This window comes from Phymastichus coffea, unplaced genomic scaffold (assembly GCF_024137745.1).
Source record: "Phymastichus coffea isolate CEN01 unplaced genomic scaffold, Cenicafe_Pcof_1.1 PCOF00085, whole genome shotgun sequence".
Taxonomy (NCBI): domain Eukaryota; kingdom Metazoa; phylum Arthropoda; class Insecta; order Hymenoptera; family Eulophidae; genus Phymastichus; species Phymastichus coffea.
This window is the reverse complement of record NW_026706896.1, coordinates 699,171-717,566: the sequence shown is the minus strand read 5'-3', so window position 1 is coordinate 717,566 and position 18,396 is coordinate 699,171. Positions and strand designations below refer to the sequence as shown.

At 44.1% G+C, this 18,396-nt stretch overlaps 2 protein-coding genes across 2 annotated transcripts in view; one reads left to right on the top strand and one right to left on the bottom strand.

Annotated features, from left to right (window-relative positions):
- Positions 1–18,396, bottom strand: part of LOC131668962 (flotillin-2) — an 89,999-nt gene that overhangs the window by 3,851 nt on the left and 67,752 nt on the right. Inside the window, exons 2-7 of the mRNA XM_058943476.1 lie at positions 2,271–2,567; positions 1,895–2,127; positions 1,689–1,808; positions 1,398–1,612; positions 1,144–1,327; positions 920–1,066 (exon numbers count right to left, since the gene is read on the bottom strand). Coding sequence (XP_058799459.1) covers positions 920–1,066; positions 1,144–1,327; positions 1,398–1,612; positions 1,689–1,808; positions 1,895–2,127; positions 2,271–2,567 — 1,196 coding nt within the window. The remainder of the gene's footprint in view (positions 1–919; positions 1,067–1,143; positions 1,328–1,397; positions 1,613–1,688; positions 1,809–1,894; positions 2,128–2,270; positions 2,568–18,396) is intronic.
- LOC131668963 (glucose dehydrogenase [FAD, quinone]) lies at positions 5,020–9,035 on the top strand. Its single transcript, XM_058943478.1, has 6 exons — positions 5,020–5,037; positions 6,298–6,493; positions 6,611–6,781; positions 6,984–7,441; positions 7,512–7,683; positions 7,819–9,035. The coding sequence occupies exons 2-6, from the start codon at positions 6,298–6,300 to the stop codon at positions 8,688–8,690; spliced, it is 1,869 nt and encodes a 622-aa protein (XP_058799461.1). The 5' UTR covers positions 5,020–5,037; the 3' UTR covers positions 8,691–9,035.

The following is an 18,396-nucleotide window of genomic DNA, read 5'->3' as shown; positions in this document are numbered from 1 at the left end:
TTCAATTAAAGCTTAATGGTATCTTACTTTTGATTAGCATTGGTCAAAATCCGTAACTTTGAAAATTCAGATTAATACAATCATAAAATACAAGTCATAAAATTCGTGACAAAATTTTTAATATTTTCATTGTAATTTCTACGAAAGTAGTAATAGAATAATTTCGATTTAATTCTATTCAAAATCTTATATTGAATGTTGACTAGAAATATAAAAATAAAAACAAATTTTATGATATCTTTTTCATCTAGTTACAGAAACACTTAATGCCAATTGTGACTTACGGATAAAAATTGCAATATTGATAATGAGTATCATCATATAGTATATTAGTTTTAACAACACAAACACAAATTAAATCCTAATTGTTGTTATCATAGTAAAACAATCTATTCGTCTTTGATCAAGCGTTAGTGATTAGTTCTGCTAGTGCAAAGCATTTGTGAATGGCTTTAATGTTAATGTGTACATTAGTTGAAGGAAAATGTGCTCAGTGCAATGTCAACTAGTCAAAACAGTCGGAAACAATTCCTTTCAATCGATCTTCAAATTACAAAGTAGAAGTATATTTTTGCGCTATGAAAAGTTCAAAGCTCAATAAATCTTGTTGCAATAGTGCGATCGCTAAGGTACAATACATCGGCAATACTTGTACTTCCCAAGCCATGCCAGTAGCAAATTTCTCGTAAAAGTTAATGAATCCTCTTGGATTAAAAATATAAAAAATTGATGAGTCAACACTCGGAAAACTGCGAAGCTCGATTCTCAACAACGGTCCACTACTCAAAATAGATATCATTTCCAACTGCGTGCTCTTTCAAGTTCAAAAATGCACGAATGGCATTATACGTATGCATGAGTGGAATGGAGCGTAGCCTTATTTCTTAGCGGGCTCGGGTTTCTTTTGCTTGAGCCTTACTTTGGAGAGATCGACACCGGTGAGAGCCTGCACGGCCGGTGGCACCTGGCCGACGAGGCGCGTGATCTCGCCGCTCGTCACGTCGTTGCCGCCCAGCAGGACGATCTCCTCGGTCCTCGCCAGTGGCGCTGCCACCTCTGCTGCGATCTGAAAGCCGATCGGACGGAAGGCATTAGGCACCCGATCGGAGGCTTCGTCGCTGGTGCGCCAAGAGGCGAGCCGACCTTTGGCATTGCATTGAGGACGAGGTTGAGTATGGCGGCCTCGCCGTACTTCTTGTAGACGGCGGCCTTCATCGTCATACGGTTGGCCTCGGCGATCCCAATCTGCTCGAGCGCCGAAGCTTCGGCCTCCCCTATCAGCCGGATACGCTCAGCGTCGGCCTTTGCGCCCTCGACGGTTTGCGCCCTGATGCGGACACGAGTGCGCTTGGTGAGAAATGCGGCGCGCGGCGAGCCTCCGCCACCGGCGAACCTACCTCTTTCCTTCGGACACCATGCTGATCTTGTAGGACTCGGCCTCGGCGGGCAGCCTGACGAGACTCTGGAGCTCGTGCTCCTTCCTGCGCACTTCCTGCTCCTCGACCTCGATCTGCTTGCGTCTCTCCACGACTTCGATCTGGATCTCCTCGTTTCGTATGCGCTGGCGTATCTTGGCCGCCTGCAGCTCGTAGGCCAGCTGCGACTCTGCTTTCTGCGGAAACGAGGTTCGCGCGGGTGAGCAGGAGGCTCGCGATCCGCGCTCGCTGCCGCGACCGAGCGTTACTCACCGCCGTGTTCACTTCCTGGTCGAAGTTGGCCTTCTGCAGCTGATACAGCCTGGCGTTGTCCTCGATTTTCGTGTCGGTGTTGTACTTGATGTCCATGGCAGCTTTCTCGCACTCGGCTTCCTGTGCACGAAATCAAGCTGTCGCATTAGTGCCCCGACGGGGAAACGGATGGCCGAGCGCTCGCGGGCCGCCCCCCCTCCCCTCACCCTGATTCCAGCATCCCTGTTGGCCTCGGCGACGCCGACGTCGGCGTCCCGCTTGACCGCGGCCGTTTGGGCTTTGCCCAGCGACGCCAGGTACTGCACGTCGTCGTAGACGTCCTTAATGGTGAACGACAGGATCTCGATGCCCATGCGGCCCACGTCCGGCGCGGCGACCTCGCGCACCAGTGCGGCGAACTGATCCCTGTCCTTGTACACCTCCTCCACCGAGAGAGTACCTGCACACACGCACACGCACAGATCGCGAAATAGATTGGCTTTAGCGAAAGGGCATGCTTTGGCAGAGGTCCGCCGCGAACGCCAGGGTTTTCGATCGAGATCGGAATTCAGCTCTGCGAGTTGGCCGACGAGAACTACTCACCCAGTATAGCGCGAAGATGGCCCTCCAGGGTGGACAGTATGGTGGACTTGATCTCGTGGACATTCTTGCCGAGGAATTGCTCGCTGGCGGTGCACAGCAGCTCGTCGGCCTTCATGATCTTGCACTGAGCCACGCCGGTCACGGTCAGCGGCACGCCCTGAGCCGTCTCCACGCTCTCGCACACGGGATTCAGGGTCATCACCTCGAGAGACAATCGCTGCACGTCCGTGACGAACCACCAGGTAAACGCGTAGCCGCCGACGATCGTGCGCTTCTTCATCGAGCCGCAGCATCCTCCTGCCGAGCAATACCATCGATTCGCACGTTAGCTCGCTCTGGGTAAGATCTAGAGGAGAGAGAGACGCCGATCGACAGCCGCCTGGCCTGCGCGACGAGCGACAGGTACGGAGCCAAGGGACAGTCCGTTGCGCGAATGCCTGGAACGCCCGAGGAACGTTTCTCGGCTGACCACGCTGCCGGAGATAGACCGATTGCCCGTGGCGAACACCACCGTCGGAGCACTTTCTGTACTCGGTCGCATCGACCGTGCTCGCGCCTACGTCTGGTCCTGGTGTATTCGGTTCGAGGAGGATCGTCCTGCTCCGAAGACAAAGAGCTTCTCCTACAGTCCGACACAGGCTCGAAACGAAATTCGCGCCGGCCGAACGTGACTTCGGGATATCCCGGAAGGCTACTCGGCATTTGCTACCAAGTAGGTCGGCACGACATCGCGCGGCTCTTTGTCGCGACTGTGCGACCGCGCACAAGCGCCGTTACGAAAAATATCGTCCACCACTTGCCGCGGTGCGTTGCGCGGTCGTTTGTTCTCGCCACGCCGCGTCCAAGTGACGCTCGAGCAACGTTTCCTCCTCGCGTTGGACGGATGCGCACAGGCGAGCTCTCTCGCGGCTATTGTCGTTACAGCGTTGACGTTAGCCTGCGCGAGACAGGTGCCTCTTCTCGTCGATCGCGCTGCAAAACGAAAAAAAAAACTACCAACGCGATCGAATTAATCTCGAGGGAAGGCTCTCGGCTCGACGTATCAGCGCGTGCCTCTTAATGTCATCGCGCCGTGGCGTAGAAAGAGATAGGCGGGAGCACGCTTATCGGACGCCGAGGGTGTGCGCAATCGAAGAATCGCGCAAAATCGAGTCCGTGGCGCATAGCCGCGGGATCGCGATCCAGGCGGAGCTTATTAAAGAGGAAGAATTCCACGCGAGCGCGCGAGTCACGTCAGGCTGTAGCTGTCCGTATTCTCGCCTATCCGACCGACCGCTCAGGCATTTTCGTACGTTTCATTTTTTCGTTTGTTCTTCCTTTCTGCTCCCTGTCTGTCTGTCTGTCTTGCGTAGTCGTTCGTACTTTTACTGCTTTGACATTCGAAATACGTCAGCGCGGGTGAAATTTTTCTTTGCCTGACCGACGTGTAAATCGTAAATGTTTGCGATCGAAAGTTGGATTCGTTCGGTGCCGAAGTGCGTCGCAGCCGACGGAGAGTCAAAAGCTTCTCGGCGAGACCTCGGCTCGTAGGATCAGCGTTGCTTTCGCAGCTCGCCCAAAACGAGACGTACCGATTTGGCCGAGCGGGAGTTCTCGTCGCGCACGCCGCGCTGGCGCGGAGAGAGGGAGTTCGACCGCGGCGCACGGCGAACCGTTATGTTCCTCTCGGTGAAAAGCGCGCGGCTGAACCTGTTCCTCGCGGTCCGTTGACCGCCGCCAGCCCCGCCTCTGTTCCAATAACGCGTCGTTCTCGCGATCGTCGGGGAGCAAGGTCACGGACGCCCCTTGCCCAGTATTGCGAGACACCGGCGAGTGCGGAAAAAGTTGCCCGTCGCTCTTAACGAAGGTCAGCGTCCAAGTACCAGTGGCGAGTGAAAAGTCGGAAAAGTGAACGGAGAAACCGAGCGGCGCGAGCGCGGCTGTACGAGCTCTGCGACACACAAACCTTGAATCGTTTTAATAAACTTGCTATTTCAGCGGCTGCCTATCATTATTTCCTTGCTGCTGGAATGTCCCCGGCACTTTTCTCGTCTGCTCTCCTTCGTTTCTAAGCTCTTCGCGTGCTCGGCGGTCCCATTGCCAATTAATAATTCACTGAGCTAATCGCACATAATCGAAGCCTTGTACCATAAAACCCCAAGTGTACGAATGCGTCGAGACAAAGGTGATTCAGGATGATCACGACTGTACGAGTCCTCAAACGATTGGTGCATATCAATCGAACTGTAGCCTCGGTCTTTTAGCCTCGAAAACGACGTTTATTTGAGGTGCCACGGCACATCAAGGGCTCATGGTGAGTGATATCCCAAATAGATTGTTTTGGACTACAGTGATCGTCACGATCGGGGTTGACGAAAGTGATTTGCCACTCAATTGGTGCGATGCTTGATGCAGACGGCCAGGTGATCAACGTACATTTCTTGCATTAGTTTAATTCATTCGGATAAAAGCCGAATCGATTTTATTGACGTCAACGATACTGTTATTGTCAATCTCAGTTTGTCGAGTACCTAGTCGAATGCCACTATTTCATGATAATTCTGAAAAAGACACGCCAAAAGACAAACGTTCAAATGACCGAAAAGTGTATTAACACAGGAAAAAATGTCATCGTGGTACTGTGACGAATGAAAAACATCGATTACCCAATCGCCGAAATAGAATACGTGCGTCGGTACACGCGTCCGGCAGCGCGTCGTCGTCGACGTGTCCCGCATTCGCGAGAAAGAGGTAGAAAGAGAGAGAGAGAGAGAGAGAGAGAGAAAATGTGAAACTCGAGCGATTAAGTAATACTACCGTTCGCGAAGAAGAGCGCCGTTTCAAAAAAGGAGAAAAAAAGAAAAAGAATAGGACGCATCCTTTCCGGAGCACGTGCAATATCGACATATTCCGCCTGCCTTTCAATATCACATTGAGGCTCCTCTCTTCTTTATTCGATAAAACGCGTCACTCCGACAGATTCAAAAGTGTTCGGTGAATGCACGAATCGAGGGGTATCGCCGGGATGCTCGAGCATTGGAAATTAATTGGCATTGCAATTTTTCACGTCGCAATGCTCCCTTTTTGATTCGCCTCGTTAGCAGAGGCTTGTAGTTTTATCAAGCGACGATCGAATTGAATCTTGCAGCGATAACATTGAAATCGCGCAAAACGCCGTAGCTTCGAGATTTAGCCTTTCTATGGCAATTGACAATTCGGGCGCAATGGACGATAATGGTAAATAAAGAAAAGAAAGAGAAAGCGTTAGAAAATCTATAATCGCGGGGGGCAAAAGTTCCATTAAAGACAATGAAAAGAAGATTTTCATCGAAAATCGACCTCGTCGGGACGTTAATAGCGTGCAGAACCGGCGCGGTTCGACGCATCTAGAATACAAATGGAAGAAAGCTCCTAAGCCGGTGTACGTGAGCGTGTTGCTCTCCCACCTTCTTCAAGTGGACTGTCTTCGCTCGTCCCGTCAAGGGGAAGACTTCGGTAAAAGTCACGGGTATCCGCTCAGTCTGTTCACGGTAACAGCGACGATCGAATGTACCGATAGTCGTCCGCGATTGCTCGCAGTCTTTCTAACGTTGCTTTGTCGTCGATTGAAGTGCTCCTAGCAGTTGGATTGACGGTGGGTGAGACTATTTTTTTTATTCGTTCGAGTGATTGGCGATTCAATATGCCTATAAGAATGTGTACCGGAAATAGAAAGAACGCGCGAAAAATAATGTTTAAACAATCTATTGCAATTCACAAATTAAATTTCTAAACGCGTTTGCGACTGCTGAATGTTATACTGAATGAATTGGCGACCTAACTGTTAGTCAGAAACCACTGTATTCGTCGTTCAAAATACCGTTGAGATTATTTACATAGGCAGAATCTTCAAAAAAGTTTCTCGAGACACGAACAAATTTAAAGCTCTTACTCATATATCAAACGTTAGTCCCATGTATAATCTTGCTCGCTTTTCAATTTCAGCTGTAGCTTTATCGCGAGGCGGTGATCAAGGGAGGAACGCTGATCGCATCGCATTAACCGCAAGATGGATATACAGAATCTATTCACGTCAGCCGCGAGTTCGGCGACCGGCAGTCTGTCCTGGTTTTTTCCGACCTTAGCTGCGGCTATCATGTACTTTCAATACGAAGTTATGGATCCTGAATCTCGTCCGATCGATGTGCCTTCCGAACTGCTACTGCCTAATTATGATTTTATAGTGGTGGGGGCGGGGTCGGCAGGTGAGTTTTCATCGAAACGTATTTCAGTAAAACATTGAATCGGTGCAGAAGGAAACTGTCTCTCTTGCAATGTTCATGCATTAACTTGGTCATCCACGTTACATTTCCTCGTTGCAGGGGCGGTAGTGGCGAGTCGCTTGAGCGAAGTGGAAAATTGGAACGTACTCCTTTTGGAAGCTGGCGGCGATGAAACCGAAATCTCGGATGTACCGCTTTTAGCAGGATACTTACAGCTGAGTAAACTGGACTGGATGTACAAGACAGAAGCGCAAGGCGACGCGTGTCTAGGTAAGTGCCGTCGACAATTTCGTTCGGCCATAGCTCACTCTCCGATAACCGTTCGTACGCAGAGCGAGTGAAGCTCGATGACTTTTCACTTGCGATTGGAAAAGATCGACTGAAGTTTATTTTGCGTTGATTGTAAACTTGTTTCTTGTCATCTGAAAAACTCGTTGAAGCGACGATTAACGAGTCCAATGTCTATCCACAGCGATGGAAAACAGTCGTTGCAACTGGCCTCGAGGCAAAGTCATCGGCGGCTCTAGTGTGCTCAATTACATGCTGTACCTTCGCGGCAACAAACGTGACTACGACATTTGGGAACAAGAAGGCAACACAGGCTGGGGTTCGGCCGACGTGTTGCGTTACTTCAAAAAGTCCGAGGACAATCAAAATCCCTATTTAACCCGAACACCGTACCACGCAACTGGTGGCTACTTGACCGTGCAGGAGGCACCGTGGCACACGCCACTGGCAACGGCATTCGTGCAGGCAGGCCAGCAGATGGGCTACGAAAATCGTGACATCAACGGCGAGCATCAAACTGGATTTATGATCGCTCAAGGAACCATCAGACGTGGCAGTCGCTGCTCGACGGCCAAAGCTTTCTTGAGACCTGCCAGATTGAGGAAGAATCTCCATGTCGCCATGAATTCACATGTTACTAAGGCACGTTCAAACTTCAGAAATCAAGTAATGTTCCCCCGTTTCATTTACTGTGTTTTTCCTCTTCGTACAGGTGTTAATCGACCCGGCGAGTAAACGGGCCTACGGCGTCGAGTTCATGCGCGACGACAAGATCTATCGCATTCGCGCTAAGAAGGAAATTATCCTGTCCGGCGGTTCTATTAATTCCCCTCAAATTTTGATGCTTTCGGGCGTTGGTCCAAAACACCATTTGTCTCAATTAGGTAATTGCTCCTAAACTCGGGCAGACCGAAAGAAAAGCCAACAACAATTCGTTCATTTTGCTTTTCTTAAACGCAAAATGAACGAATCTCTTGAGTTTGAATTTACAAAAAGTTAAGAAACTGTGACATTTACAGGTATTCCGGTAATTCAAGACCTGCCAGTGGGTGAGAACATGCAAGATCACGTGGGCGTAGGCGGTCTCACTTTTATGGTCAATCAGGAAGTATCAATGGTGGAGAATCGGTTGCACAGCGTCAACGCTGTTCTGCAATACGCAATTTTCGGCACCGGCCCGTTGACCGTTCTCGGCGGCGTGGAGGGCCTAGCGTTCGTCAACACCAAGTTCGCCAACGCGAGCACAGATTTCCCAGACATCGAGCTCCACTTCATCTCCGGCTCGACCAATTCCGACGGTGGACGTCAACTACGCAAAATACACGGGCTGACGAAGCGCTTCTACGACGCCGTCTTTGGCCACATCAACAACAAGGACGTGTGGAGCGTACTCCCTATGCTTCTGAGGCCCAAGAGCAAGGGACACATCAAGCTACGTAGCAAGAACCCCTTCGACCATCCGCTCATCTACCCCAACTACTTCAAAGATCCTCAAGACATGGCGACGATAGTGGAAGGCGTGAAGATCGCTATCGCGTTGAGCAGAACGGCCGCGTTCAAAAAGTTCGGCAGTGAATTTAACCCAACTCCATGGCCAGGCTGCATGCATCTGCAGCTCTACACTGATCCATATTGGGAGTGTATGATTCGACACTATTCGGCTACGGTTTACCATCCGGTCGGAACTTGCAAGATGGGTCCTTACTGGGATTCTCAAGCTGTCGTCGATCCTGAGTTGAAGGTCTACGGGTTGTCGGGTCTCAGGGTCATTGACGCTTCTATTATGCCAAACCAAATCAGTGGGAATACCAACGCACCCACGATCATGGTTGGCGAGAAGGGTGCTGATATGATCAAAGAGTTTTGGCTGAAGAAGAGGAACAGGGGTTGAAGAGCCGTCTAATTTTTGCGTGCTAGACATATTCGAACAGTCGTACTTCGAGTGATGAAGTGATGTACGGGTTTAATTAAAGTCAGTTCGATATCTACGGTTAGTGTGTATATAAGTTAAACTAAGCTTTGCAATACTGTAGAGTAATTTATGCAAGCGATTACCTTTAAATGTGACTGGAAGATTAATCTATCGTTGCTCACGATAATAACACTCGATGGATGCTTATATTGAATTTTTAGCAATTTTAACATAACAATATTCACTCGTATTTGGCTACAGAAAAGCAACACTAGGAAACATTTAACCCTATAATGCGTCACATTCTATACCCATCGAATATATCAGTCGTAAGTTTACACATCTCAGTATTAATAACGTCGAGTGTGTTTGTAAAGATACGTCATATTGTGATTTTGTAACACTAGTAATAGCCACCGCCGTAAGGTGAGATAGTCACAGGGAGCAGTGAAAAAAAATTAAGTTTTCCTCGTCAATTCAAAGAATATTGTCCGTCTACGTTTACGTATGCGACGACAAAATCGTTATTCGTGCGTGTACGCGTGGAGTGCGAGCGCCGCGCGGGCGCGTTGTCGAGAAAGTAGATGTAGGTCGTAAACGTTCTCTACCGAACGAGACTGTACATATTTGCTAATGTCATTAAAGGTGTCTCGTCAGACTTTCACAGTGTCATGTCTCACAGGGGATTCCCATGGAAAAGAGTCGGTGTATTTTCGAAGCGTTTCACTTTTTCTTTGTACAGAAGTTGTCAGTGGAGAGATTCACAGCCAGTGGTTGAGATGCTGTCTAATTTTTGTGTGCTATACGTATTTGAGCAGTCGGACTTCGAGTGATGAAGTGTTGTACAAGTCTAATTAAAGTCAATTCGATATCTACGGTTAGTGAATATACATATAAGTAACTTAGGAATAACATACGAAAGACTTTAATTTTCCTAATTTTAAATGTTAATTTATTGATCAGGTTCTATCAGAAACCACCTTGAAAAGAAAGCATTGATACGTCTTTAAAGTATGTGTACGGTGAATTTTGTTTGTAAATAATAAAGTATGCTTGTTGATAAATATACGTTATTGTTTATTCCAATTGAAAAATGAAATGAAACTTCCGGCTTGTTTTTATATTTCCTGCATAATCAGTACACATCAATGTGTCCATATTATTTAGGCGCCACTATACATTGATAATGATCACTACTTCATATGTAGATGTTTTTACTATGTTATTAATAGCAACGATGCTTATAATAACAATGTATGAAAACCGAATAAAAAAATTAAATGTAGTGCAAGAACTAGAAAAATATAGCATACTAATATCTTGACTGAAAAAATATCGAACTCTGAGCCGTTTAGTAAATTGTCGTGTTACATCGTGTTATCTTACCATATGCACACACACACACACGCGCGCGCGCGCGCGCGCACTCACACACTGGTGCGTTTCATATGAAGATCACATAAGCGTGATCTAATTTGCGTTATGACGGCTTTATAGTTTTTATTTTATTTTGAATATCTCGCATATGTAGGCGTGTATAATTAATATTTCATGTCACTTTATTGTGGTAATTAATTTATGTCTTCGAAATAGTATTAAGCATTTATTCAACACTGTCTGTCTAGTTTCTTAAACAACAAAGCAACATTAGTAAAGTAGCGGTTCGTCATTATATCAAGAAATTAATATACTTGATTGAAAGATTTTATCCTGGAATGAATCTCTGATTATTTAGCTCATTGCGAATCAAATATTCAGTCATTCTACATAAATGAAAAATTGTCGTGAGAAAAGAAGAGAAAAGTCGATTTTACCTGTAATGTAAAGTATAGATGAAATGAACTCGCAAGACTGATTGATCGGATGTATCAATCTTGCGAGTAATCGATAAAATTTGGAATAATTTCAATGCACTCCTGGCATTTCGTCAATATTAACGTATACGCGTTCATTAATCCCGGCTTTCCGGCACACGTGTCAGTAAAACAAAGCTGCATTGGCAATATCCGCCTCACGCACTTGTGTTTCCAATATAGTTTGAATGAGGAAAATATTTCAGTGATTGTTCAGCGCTGTACAGAGGTTATTCACATTAACAATTGTCTCGGTATTGAAGTAATTCAAGGAATTATTATTACATAAAAGAGTTAAAATAATTATAAAGTGAAATTATTTCTAATTCGCTATATTTTACAGTGACCGGCTGTAATTGAAGGTGACTAGTGAACATGACTAATAAAATTTCAATAATTTCTATAATTTGTTTTTAAACGGCTCAGTCATAGATTGAAGAACATAACATGTAGTTAAAGTGCGGCATTAGAACAATAATTTTGTCTAAATTAAAAATAAAAATATTGAAAACAGGCCATGTCTTTGGTCGGTTCGTTCTCGGCCGCACGGATCGCCTTATCCTACGGCCCAGAAGCAGCCTTTCTGCTATTTTTACGGTACTTAATTTTAATGCAACGGCGTGACATCGTCGACTTCGAACATCGAATCAAGCCCAGATCACCGTCAGAACTACAAGATCGATACGATTTTATAATCGTCGGCGGAGGATCAGCAGGTTCGGTATTAGCTAATCGATTATCGGAGAACGCCAATTGGTCGGTATTACTATTGGAAGCTGGAGGAGATGAAACCCTACTGTCGGACGTGCCAATGATTTTCCCCACCCTTCAATTATCTCCAATGGATTGGCGATTCAAGACCGAGCCATCTTCAAGCTATTGCCTAGGAATGAAGAATAACATATGTAATTGGCCCAGAGGTAAAGTTCTCGGAGGCAGTTCCGTGTTGAATGCTATGCTTTATGTGCGTGGCAATAGAAGAGATTACGACAGTTGGAGCGCAATGGGGAACGAAGGTTGGGACTATCAAAGTGTGCTGCCTTACTTTATCAAGTCCGAGGACAATAGAATAGACGAGCTTGCAGGCTCGTCGTACCATGGCCAAGGTGGCCCTCTTACCATCGAAAGATTCAGGTACGATATTCATCTGTTTAGAAGTGATCGTCAGTCACTTGATAATGACGCTTACGTCGCGTGCAGGTATCAAACTCCGCTGGCCGAGTACTTTCTGAGAGCAGGTCGCGACTTGGGCTACGACACGGTGGACGTCAACGGTGCAACGCAAACAGGTTTCATGTATTCCCACGGCACTCTACGCGATGGGTTAAGATGCAGCACGTCCAAAGCCTTTTTGAGATCGTGCAGCAAGCGTGACAACCTACATATATCGACTCACAGTCACGTCGAAGAAATTCTCATTGGCGAAGACTCAAAAATAGTTTACGGAGTGAAATTCCGAAGTGGCCGTAACGCTTACTCGGTCTACGCCAACTGTGAAGTCATCCTTGCCGCTGGCTCAGTTCAGTCGCCCCAACTGCTGATGCTTTCAGGGATAGGTCCTAGCCGACATCTCCGAGAGGTGGGTATACCTTTGGTGCACGACCTGCCGGGTGTAGGTCAAAATTTACAAGATCACGTGGCCATGGGTGGCTTGTGCTATCTCATCGATCGACCACAATGGTATAACGGACAACGCGACTTTTCGTTTATACTGCCCAAGAGTTTGACGTACAATTCCATAAGAGAATTCGTAGGAAATGCGAATGGGCCGCTGTACATGATACCCGAGTGCGAAGCTATGGCTTTCGTTAATACCAGGTACGTCGTGCAATTTTGTTTGTTCTGCTTTGTCATTATCTTATCATAAAGGTACATCTGCGTAGATTGAACAACGCCACTTTCGACGACTATCCTGACGTACAATTGTTCTTAGCCTCGGCAGCTGACAATGCGGACGGTGGTTACTTTATAAAACGCAACTTTGGTTTATGCGATGATTTTTTCGCCGGTCTCTTTGAGAACATTGTCTACAAGGATAGCTATACTATGGTCCCGCTGCTGTTGAGGCCACGTAGTCGTGGTTATATCAAATTGAGAAGTGCTGATCCTAAACATCAACCCGTCATCGTGCCAAACTACTTCGACGATCCTCGCGACCTTGATGTCCTCGTGAGTAATTCTTTTGAACTTGGCATGATTATGAAATCAGTTGCAAATAGCGATAACCCCTTCGATTGTTATATTTGCACTATACTCTAATCACGTGCTTTTTCTTTGAAGGTGGAAGGGGCAAAATTAATAGACTACATAAGCAAAACCCCGACCATGAGATCGCTGAATGCTCGACCGAATAGAAACCTAATCAGGGAATGCGCCGAGTTACACGAGTTCCTGTCTGATGAGTATTGGCAATGTCAAGCTCGACATTACACAATGACCATTTATCACCCGACGAGTACTTGCAAAATGGGACCCGTACACGATTTTATGGCTGTTGGTATCGCGCGCTCTCCTTTCTATATATTTTTATCTCGCTAGTTTTCACTTTTTTATGCTAAACCTTGACTAACAGACGACTCACTTACATCGAATTTTACTTGTTTGTCAACTCACAAATCCTTTTGTTTAGCTTTCTTATGTACGAACTTTAGGCTCACCTGAAACATACAAAAGTTATTGCAATTAAGAATTATAATGTTTCACAAACACGATTAAACATTAAAATATTAATGATGTCACAATGCATTTAGGTAGTGGATTCGAGATTACGAGTTCACGGTATCACAGGACTCCGCGTGATCGACGCATCGATCATGCCAAATATCGTGAGTGGCAATACCAATGCTCCAACGATCATGATTGCCGAGAAGGGAGCAGATATGATCAAAGAAGAATGGCAGGATCAGTTGAGTCGACACAATAGAGGAGTGAATAAAGAGAGATTAAAACTGAAAACCGCCTGGCAGATTAACAAGCACCGACGAGACTTTAGCTTTTCTTAATGAATCGTAAAACTTGAACGATCTCCGTGAACAAAAATTTATTTTATATTTTCTGTCTCATATTTCGATAAGCCAATGAAATCTTCATAAATATAATTAATAATGTGTTGCTGTAATGCGTCAAAGTGACGTTCGAAATCTCATTTCATGTCATTCCTTAAAATAGCGAAAAATTTGACACAAAATGTCAAACAAATGTTTTAATCACGGAGATCATTCAAAATGATTTATTGTTAAACACTTTAACATTATATTTAATATTTAGCGTATTCTGATAGGAAATAGCTCGTTGTAGTTTATTGAATTACGTGGATTTTCTTATTTTTATATTGCTTTGCGTTCTACGAATCGCGTGTCTATATAACTTTTGTACATCGTCACAGTGTTATTTCATTATATATAAGAACGATTTCAAGATCACTTTTTGTACTTTCATTCATAAAATTTAAAATAATATTAAAGTTAAAAAAAAACACACACCATGTACATATCAAAATGGAATGAAAAGCAGAACTGCCTGTCGTGAATCGCAATTGAAGATGACTTCGTTTTTCGCCGAATACGAAAAAGTAAGTGAAATAAAAACGGTATGTGTGCATATTCAGAAAATGACGTTTGGGAGGGGGAGAGCTTTTTTATCGTGGCCTTTCAGGAAAGCCATGTTAGTGGACTGTACGATATATTCGTCGGAATCCTCTTTGGTGGTACAGTTACAGTTCAGTGCTTCACGTTGTTACTTTCTGTCACATTTGCTTTTCGTTCAATTGATGTGCGAATGAATGAAAGCTACATTCATATTTTTCTTTGGTATGTATTTTAATGTAAACTTTTTATTGCACGAATGGTTCACTGAACAGATAGTATTTTTAAATCACCGTTAGCGTATAACATAGAAGAACTTGATGATATTATTGCACAAAATTTGTTTAGAATTATAGTCAATAATATTTAACTAAGTATTCGGCAATTCGATTCCATGAAATAATAAAATAATTCGTTTGGTGGGCGTAAAAAATCTGTTTGGCTCGAATACTGTGAAGATCTAGTACAGTATCAAAAATAGCTCATCTCAGAATTACATAGAGTCTCTGTATATATTATCATAACATACAGTCTACATATATTTGTGATTTATTTGTAGAGACATAATCTGTTGGGCTAAAACTTTAGGTATACATCACAGTCTTTTTGAGTGGTTATATACATTTAAGAATATCAAGAAAGTATTTGTCACATAAAAAAGTCTATAGTACTATCGGAATAGGTATTTATCTGCTTTTTCCTGCTACTGATATCTCTCGGCAATAGATTTCATGTATATGCATCAAACTTTAAGTAATTTTTTATTTTATTTACAGTATTTTGTATGTGAAACAGACAACATACTTCAATGAGTTGAATTTTGTAATACTTTTAATTGAATTTAAGACATACGAGTAAGTGGAGTTTCAAACAATTTGTTGTCTCCTTGATCTCACACGACGAAGCTACGCAGGAGTTGAGTTTAAAAAAAACTTTTGAAGCTAGAAAAAGTTTCGTCAGTTTTTAAAAATTGTAAAATATAGATATCATAAAACATTCATTTGAAAAATTAATCATCGGAGCAGTTTAACAGAATTTAAAAACATAGCAATGTGAAAATTGGAGAATGTAAAATTCATTAAAATATGTTATCAAAAATTTCAAAAAAATTCATTTGGCATTACTTGTATTTTCATATCTACAGTAATAAGTATTATAGCTTCTGACTCAATGATGCACCGTATAAAAATTACGTTGATGTTGTTAAAAAAAATTTCGACTCAAGGAAGCAAAATAAATTCATTATCTATGTCGGTCATTGGTAAAATAGATTCCATTATTTCTCATAAAAATAAAAATGAACTTAATCGTTCCTGAAAAGAATGATAATGAACACATTAACAGCGTGTCATACAACAAACTTATATTTTTTTCAAAAAGAAGGCTCTAAGTAATTTTATTAATTATACTTTTCTGTGATAAGCTAAACGCTCCAATTTTCAACGAATCGATACTTCGCGACTATCAATCACATAAATTTTCTGGAGTATAGATTTTCTGTTTAAAAATGTTTAAATGCATTAGTTTTAGATTTCCAAGAAACTACGTTTGCAATAAGTTATTTTCCTAAAGATGTGGAAACCCAGTTAATAAATTACGTTTCCACTAATTTGTTGATTTAACTTTAAACTTTCCTTATTGTTAGTGACTTTTTAAAACTATAAAATATTTATTTAACTACTACACTTCACAAGTGTCTTAGTTGGAAACGTCATATAGTACAATTTTTTCTCGATAAAATTTTGACACATATATGCAGTGTGCGTATAGCTACCTAACTGGACACTTTTGAAACTTAGTTTACCTTTACTTGGCACATCAATTGATGTAAATTCATAGCGTACTGAATAATTTGAAGGTTAGAATTATATGACTAACCGTTTTGTGCTTTTACAAAAATAAGGTTTTGCATTTGTAAATGTTATTTCTATTTCAGATATCATCGAAAATATGACAGTTATAAATTACATTTTTAAGGTTTTCCTGACACTTGTTTTCTGGTCAGTAACGAATGTACATTATGCAGTAAGTAGAATTTTTTTTTTTTTCATTCGAATAAATTTTTCGGATAAAAATAATCTCCGAAGAAACGTACGTCAGCTAATCTTGTCTAAAAAGCAATAAAAAGGGAGAGTTATGTTAAAGCTCCGATAAGACATTTTGTACAAGATGTCAATATATGTGAAGATTGTGCGAACGAAGTAAAATAAAGTGGAAGATCAGAGTAAAATAAAAACAGTGCGAGCCACTTCCGATCATATGCTCGCAAATATATGTATCTGGATGAGCATTTTAATTTATTTATTTGAAAAGCTTTAGCTCGAAAAGTTAGAATACGCGGTGATAAATTATATCGAAGGAGAGAGGCAATAATCGACGTAACATCAGAAGCTCGTTGGGTTACTTTGTTTTTTTACTACTTTCGAACTACGCTTGCGTTTCGTTCGAACGTAACTCTGGTAATATTATGAAACTTTCTCCTCGTATCTTTGATCGAGACGTAAATCAGCGTGGACCGACTGTTAACTAAAATAAAACCATTGCCTGTTTCTTCGCGCACGAAAAGTTATATTTCGTTGCAGCGTCTTTGCTTATTAAGTATAGGCGCGCAAAGCGTAAAAAGAGTTTCCTCCCGTTATACTCATCCGAATGAATTTTAGAGCGCGTCAGTGCGCGATTACTCGCTCACTGCGACGCACACGCTGGAGAGCGGGGGTTGCTGCCAGTGCAACGGCAAGTTCAACGACACTGCCTACATGGGCGCCGTCTGCGGAAATCTCAGCTCTTTTGTAGAGATTGTCGAAGCACTCGCGATGGCGAGATGCGACATTGCCGACCCCTGCCGTCGTCTTGGCACCGATGCTCCACCCAAGGAAGAATGGTCATCGATTTTCTCTTCACTCCGGCGTTCAATGAACTTCACGGTTGTTTATTTTTCTTTTTGCTTGGTCTTTAATTGCAGGTTCGACTTTATAGTGGTGGGTGCTGGAGTCGCGGGTCCAATAGTAGCGAGACGTTTGAGTGACAACAGATGGTGGCGGGTTTTATTGATCGAGGCCGGCCCAGAAGAGCCGTCGCTCACTGCGATTCCAGGACTGGCATTCAATGCTATCGGCTCGCAGCTCGACTGGCATTATCTCACCGAACCAACGCAGCCACATCCTACTGCTTGCCTCGGTGCTTCATTTAGTTTCTCGAGCGCAAGAATCTTATTCGTACCTTCGAGTTGTTTCTTATTTTAAATAATTTGAATTTTCATGCCTACGCGCTAATTTTTATCAAATTCAGTTGACATCATTGGTGCATTCGATCGAGCGTCGATTAGTGAACTCAATGATTGCGTAATTCATGCAAACTTACACGTATCGCGCAAGCAAAAGAAATAATAAATAAAGAAATGTGTGTCAAACAGCGAAACGTGGAGTGTGCACATGGCCACGCGGCAAAATGATCTCGGGAACATCGGGCATGAACGGCATGATGTACGTGCGTGGACACCCGTCGATCTATGACGAGTGGGCGCACTTGGGCAACGTCGGCTGGTCGTACGCAGAGGTAGAAAAGCACTTCGAGCGCGCCGAGAATCCAATACATCCCGAGTTCAAGGAAAAGCGCATCTTTAAGAATTACAAGACCGGGGCCCCGATGGTCATCGATTTGTTCGCTCACAGGCCCAAATTCGCCGACGCTATATTGATGGCAGCGGCGGAGATGGGCTACAGAACCGCGGGCTTGAGAGAGGACGCGCAGACGGGATTCACGGTGGCACCTATGCTCGTGCACGATGGACTTCGAGGCAGTACGTCGAGGTGCGTTGGATTTCGATGGTGAACGCTTGAGGCTTGACGCGAATGCATTTGAAGACGATCGTCTGTGCGACACGCAGGTATTACTTGAGACCCGTAGCTGGCAGATCGAATCTCTACGTGATGACGAATGCGCGAGTGACGAAAGTGCTGACCGAAGCTTGGAGCAAGCGAGCATACGGCGTCCAACTTGTCGACAAGCACGGCAACACGCGCAAGTTTATGGCCAACAAAGAGATTATTTTGACGGCCGGTGCTATCGGCTCGCCCCAGATACTTTTGCAGTCGGGTATCGGCCCTAAGGAGGACCTCGAGAAGCTCAGTATCGCGATCGTCAAGGACCTTCCGGTCGGCAAAAATTTGCAGAACCACGTGTCCGTCGCTATCAAGGTGAGCGTTGCAAAGACAGTGATATTCGATTAGACGGCGCAAGAATGAGGCG

Coding starts and splice junctions, on each gene's coding strand:
- LOC131668963 (XM_058943478.1), top strand. CDS start 6,298: ATGGATATACAGAATCTATTCACGTCAGCCGCGAGTTCGGCGACCGGC. Junction 6,494..6,610: donor GGTGGGGGCGGGGTCGGCAG/GTGAGTTTTCAT, acceptor TCCTCGTTGCAG/GGGCGGTAGTGGCGAGTCGC. Junction 7,684..7,818: donor ACACCATTTGTCTCAATTAG/GTAATTGCTCCT, acceptor TGACATTTACAG/GTATTCCGGTAATTCAAGAC.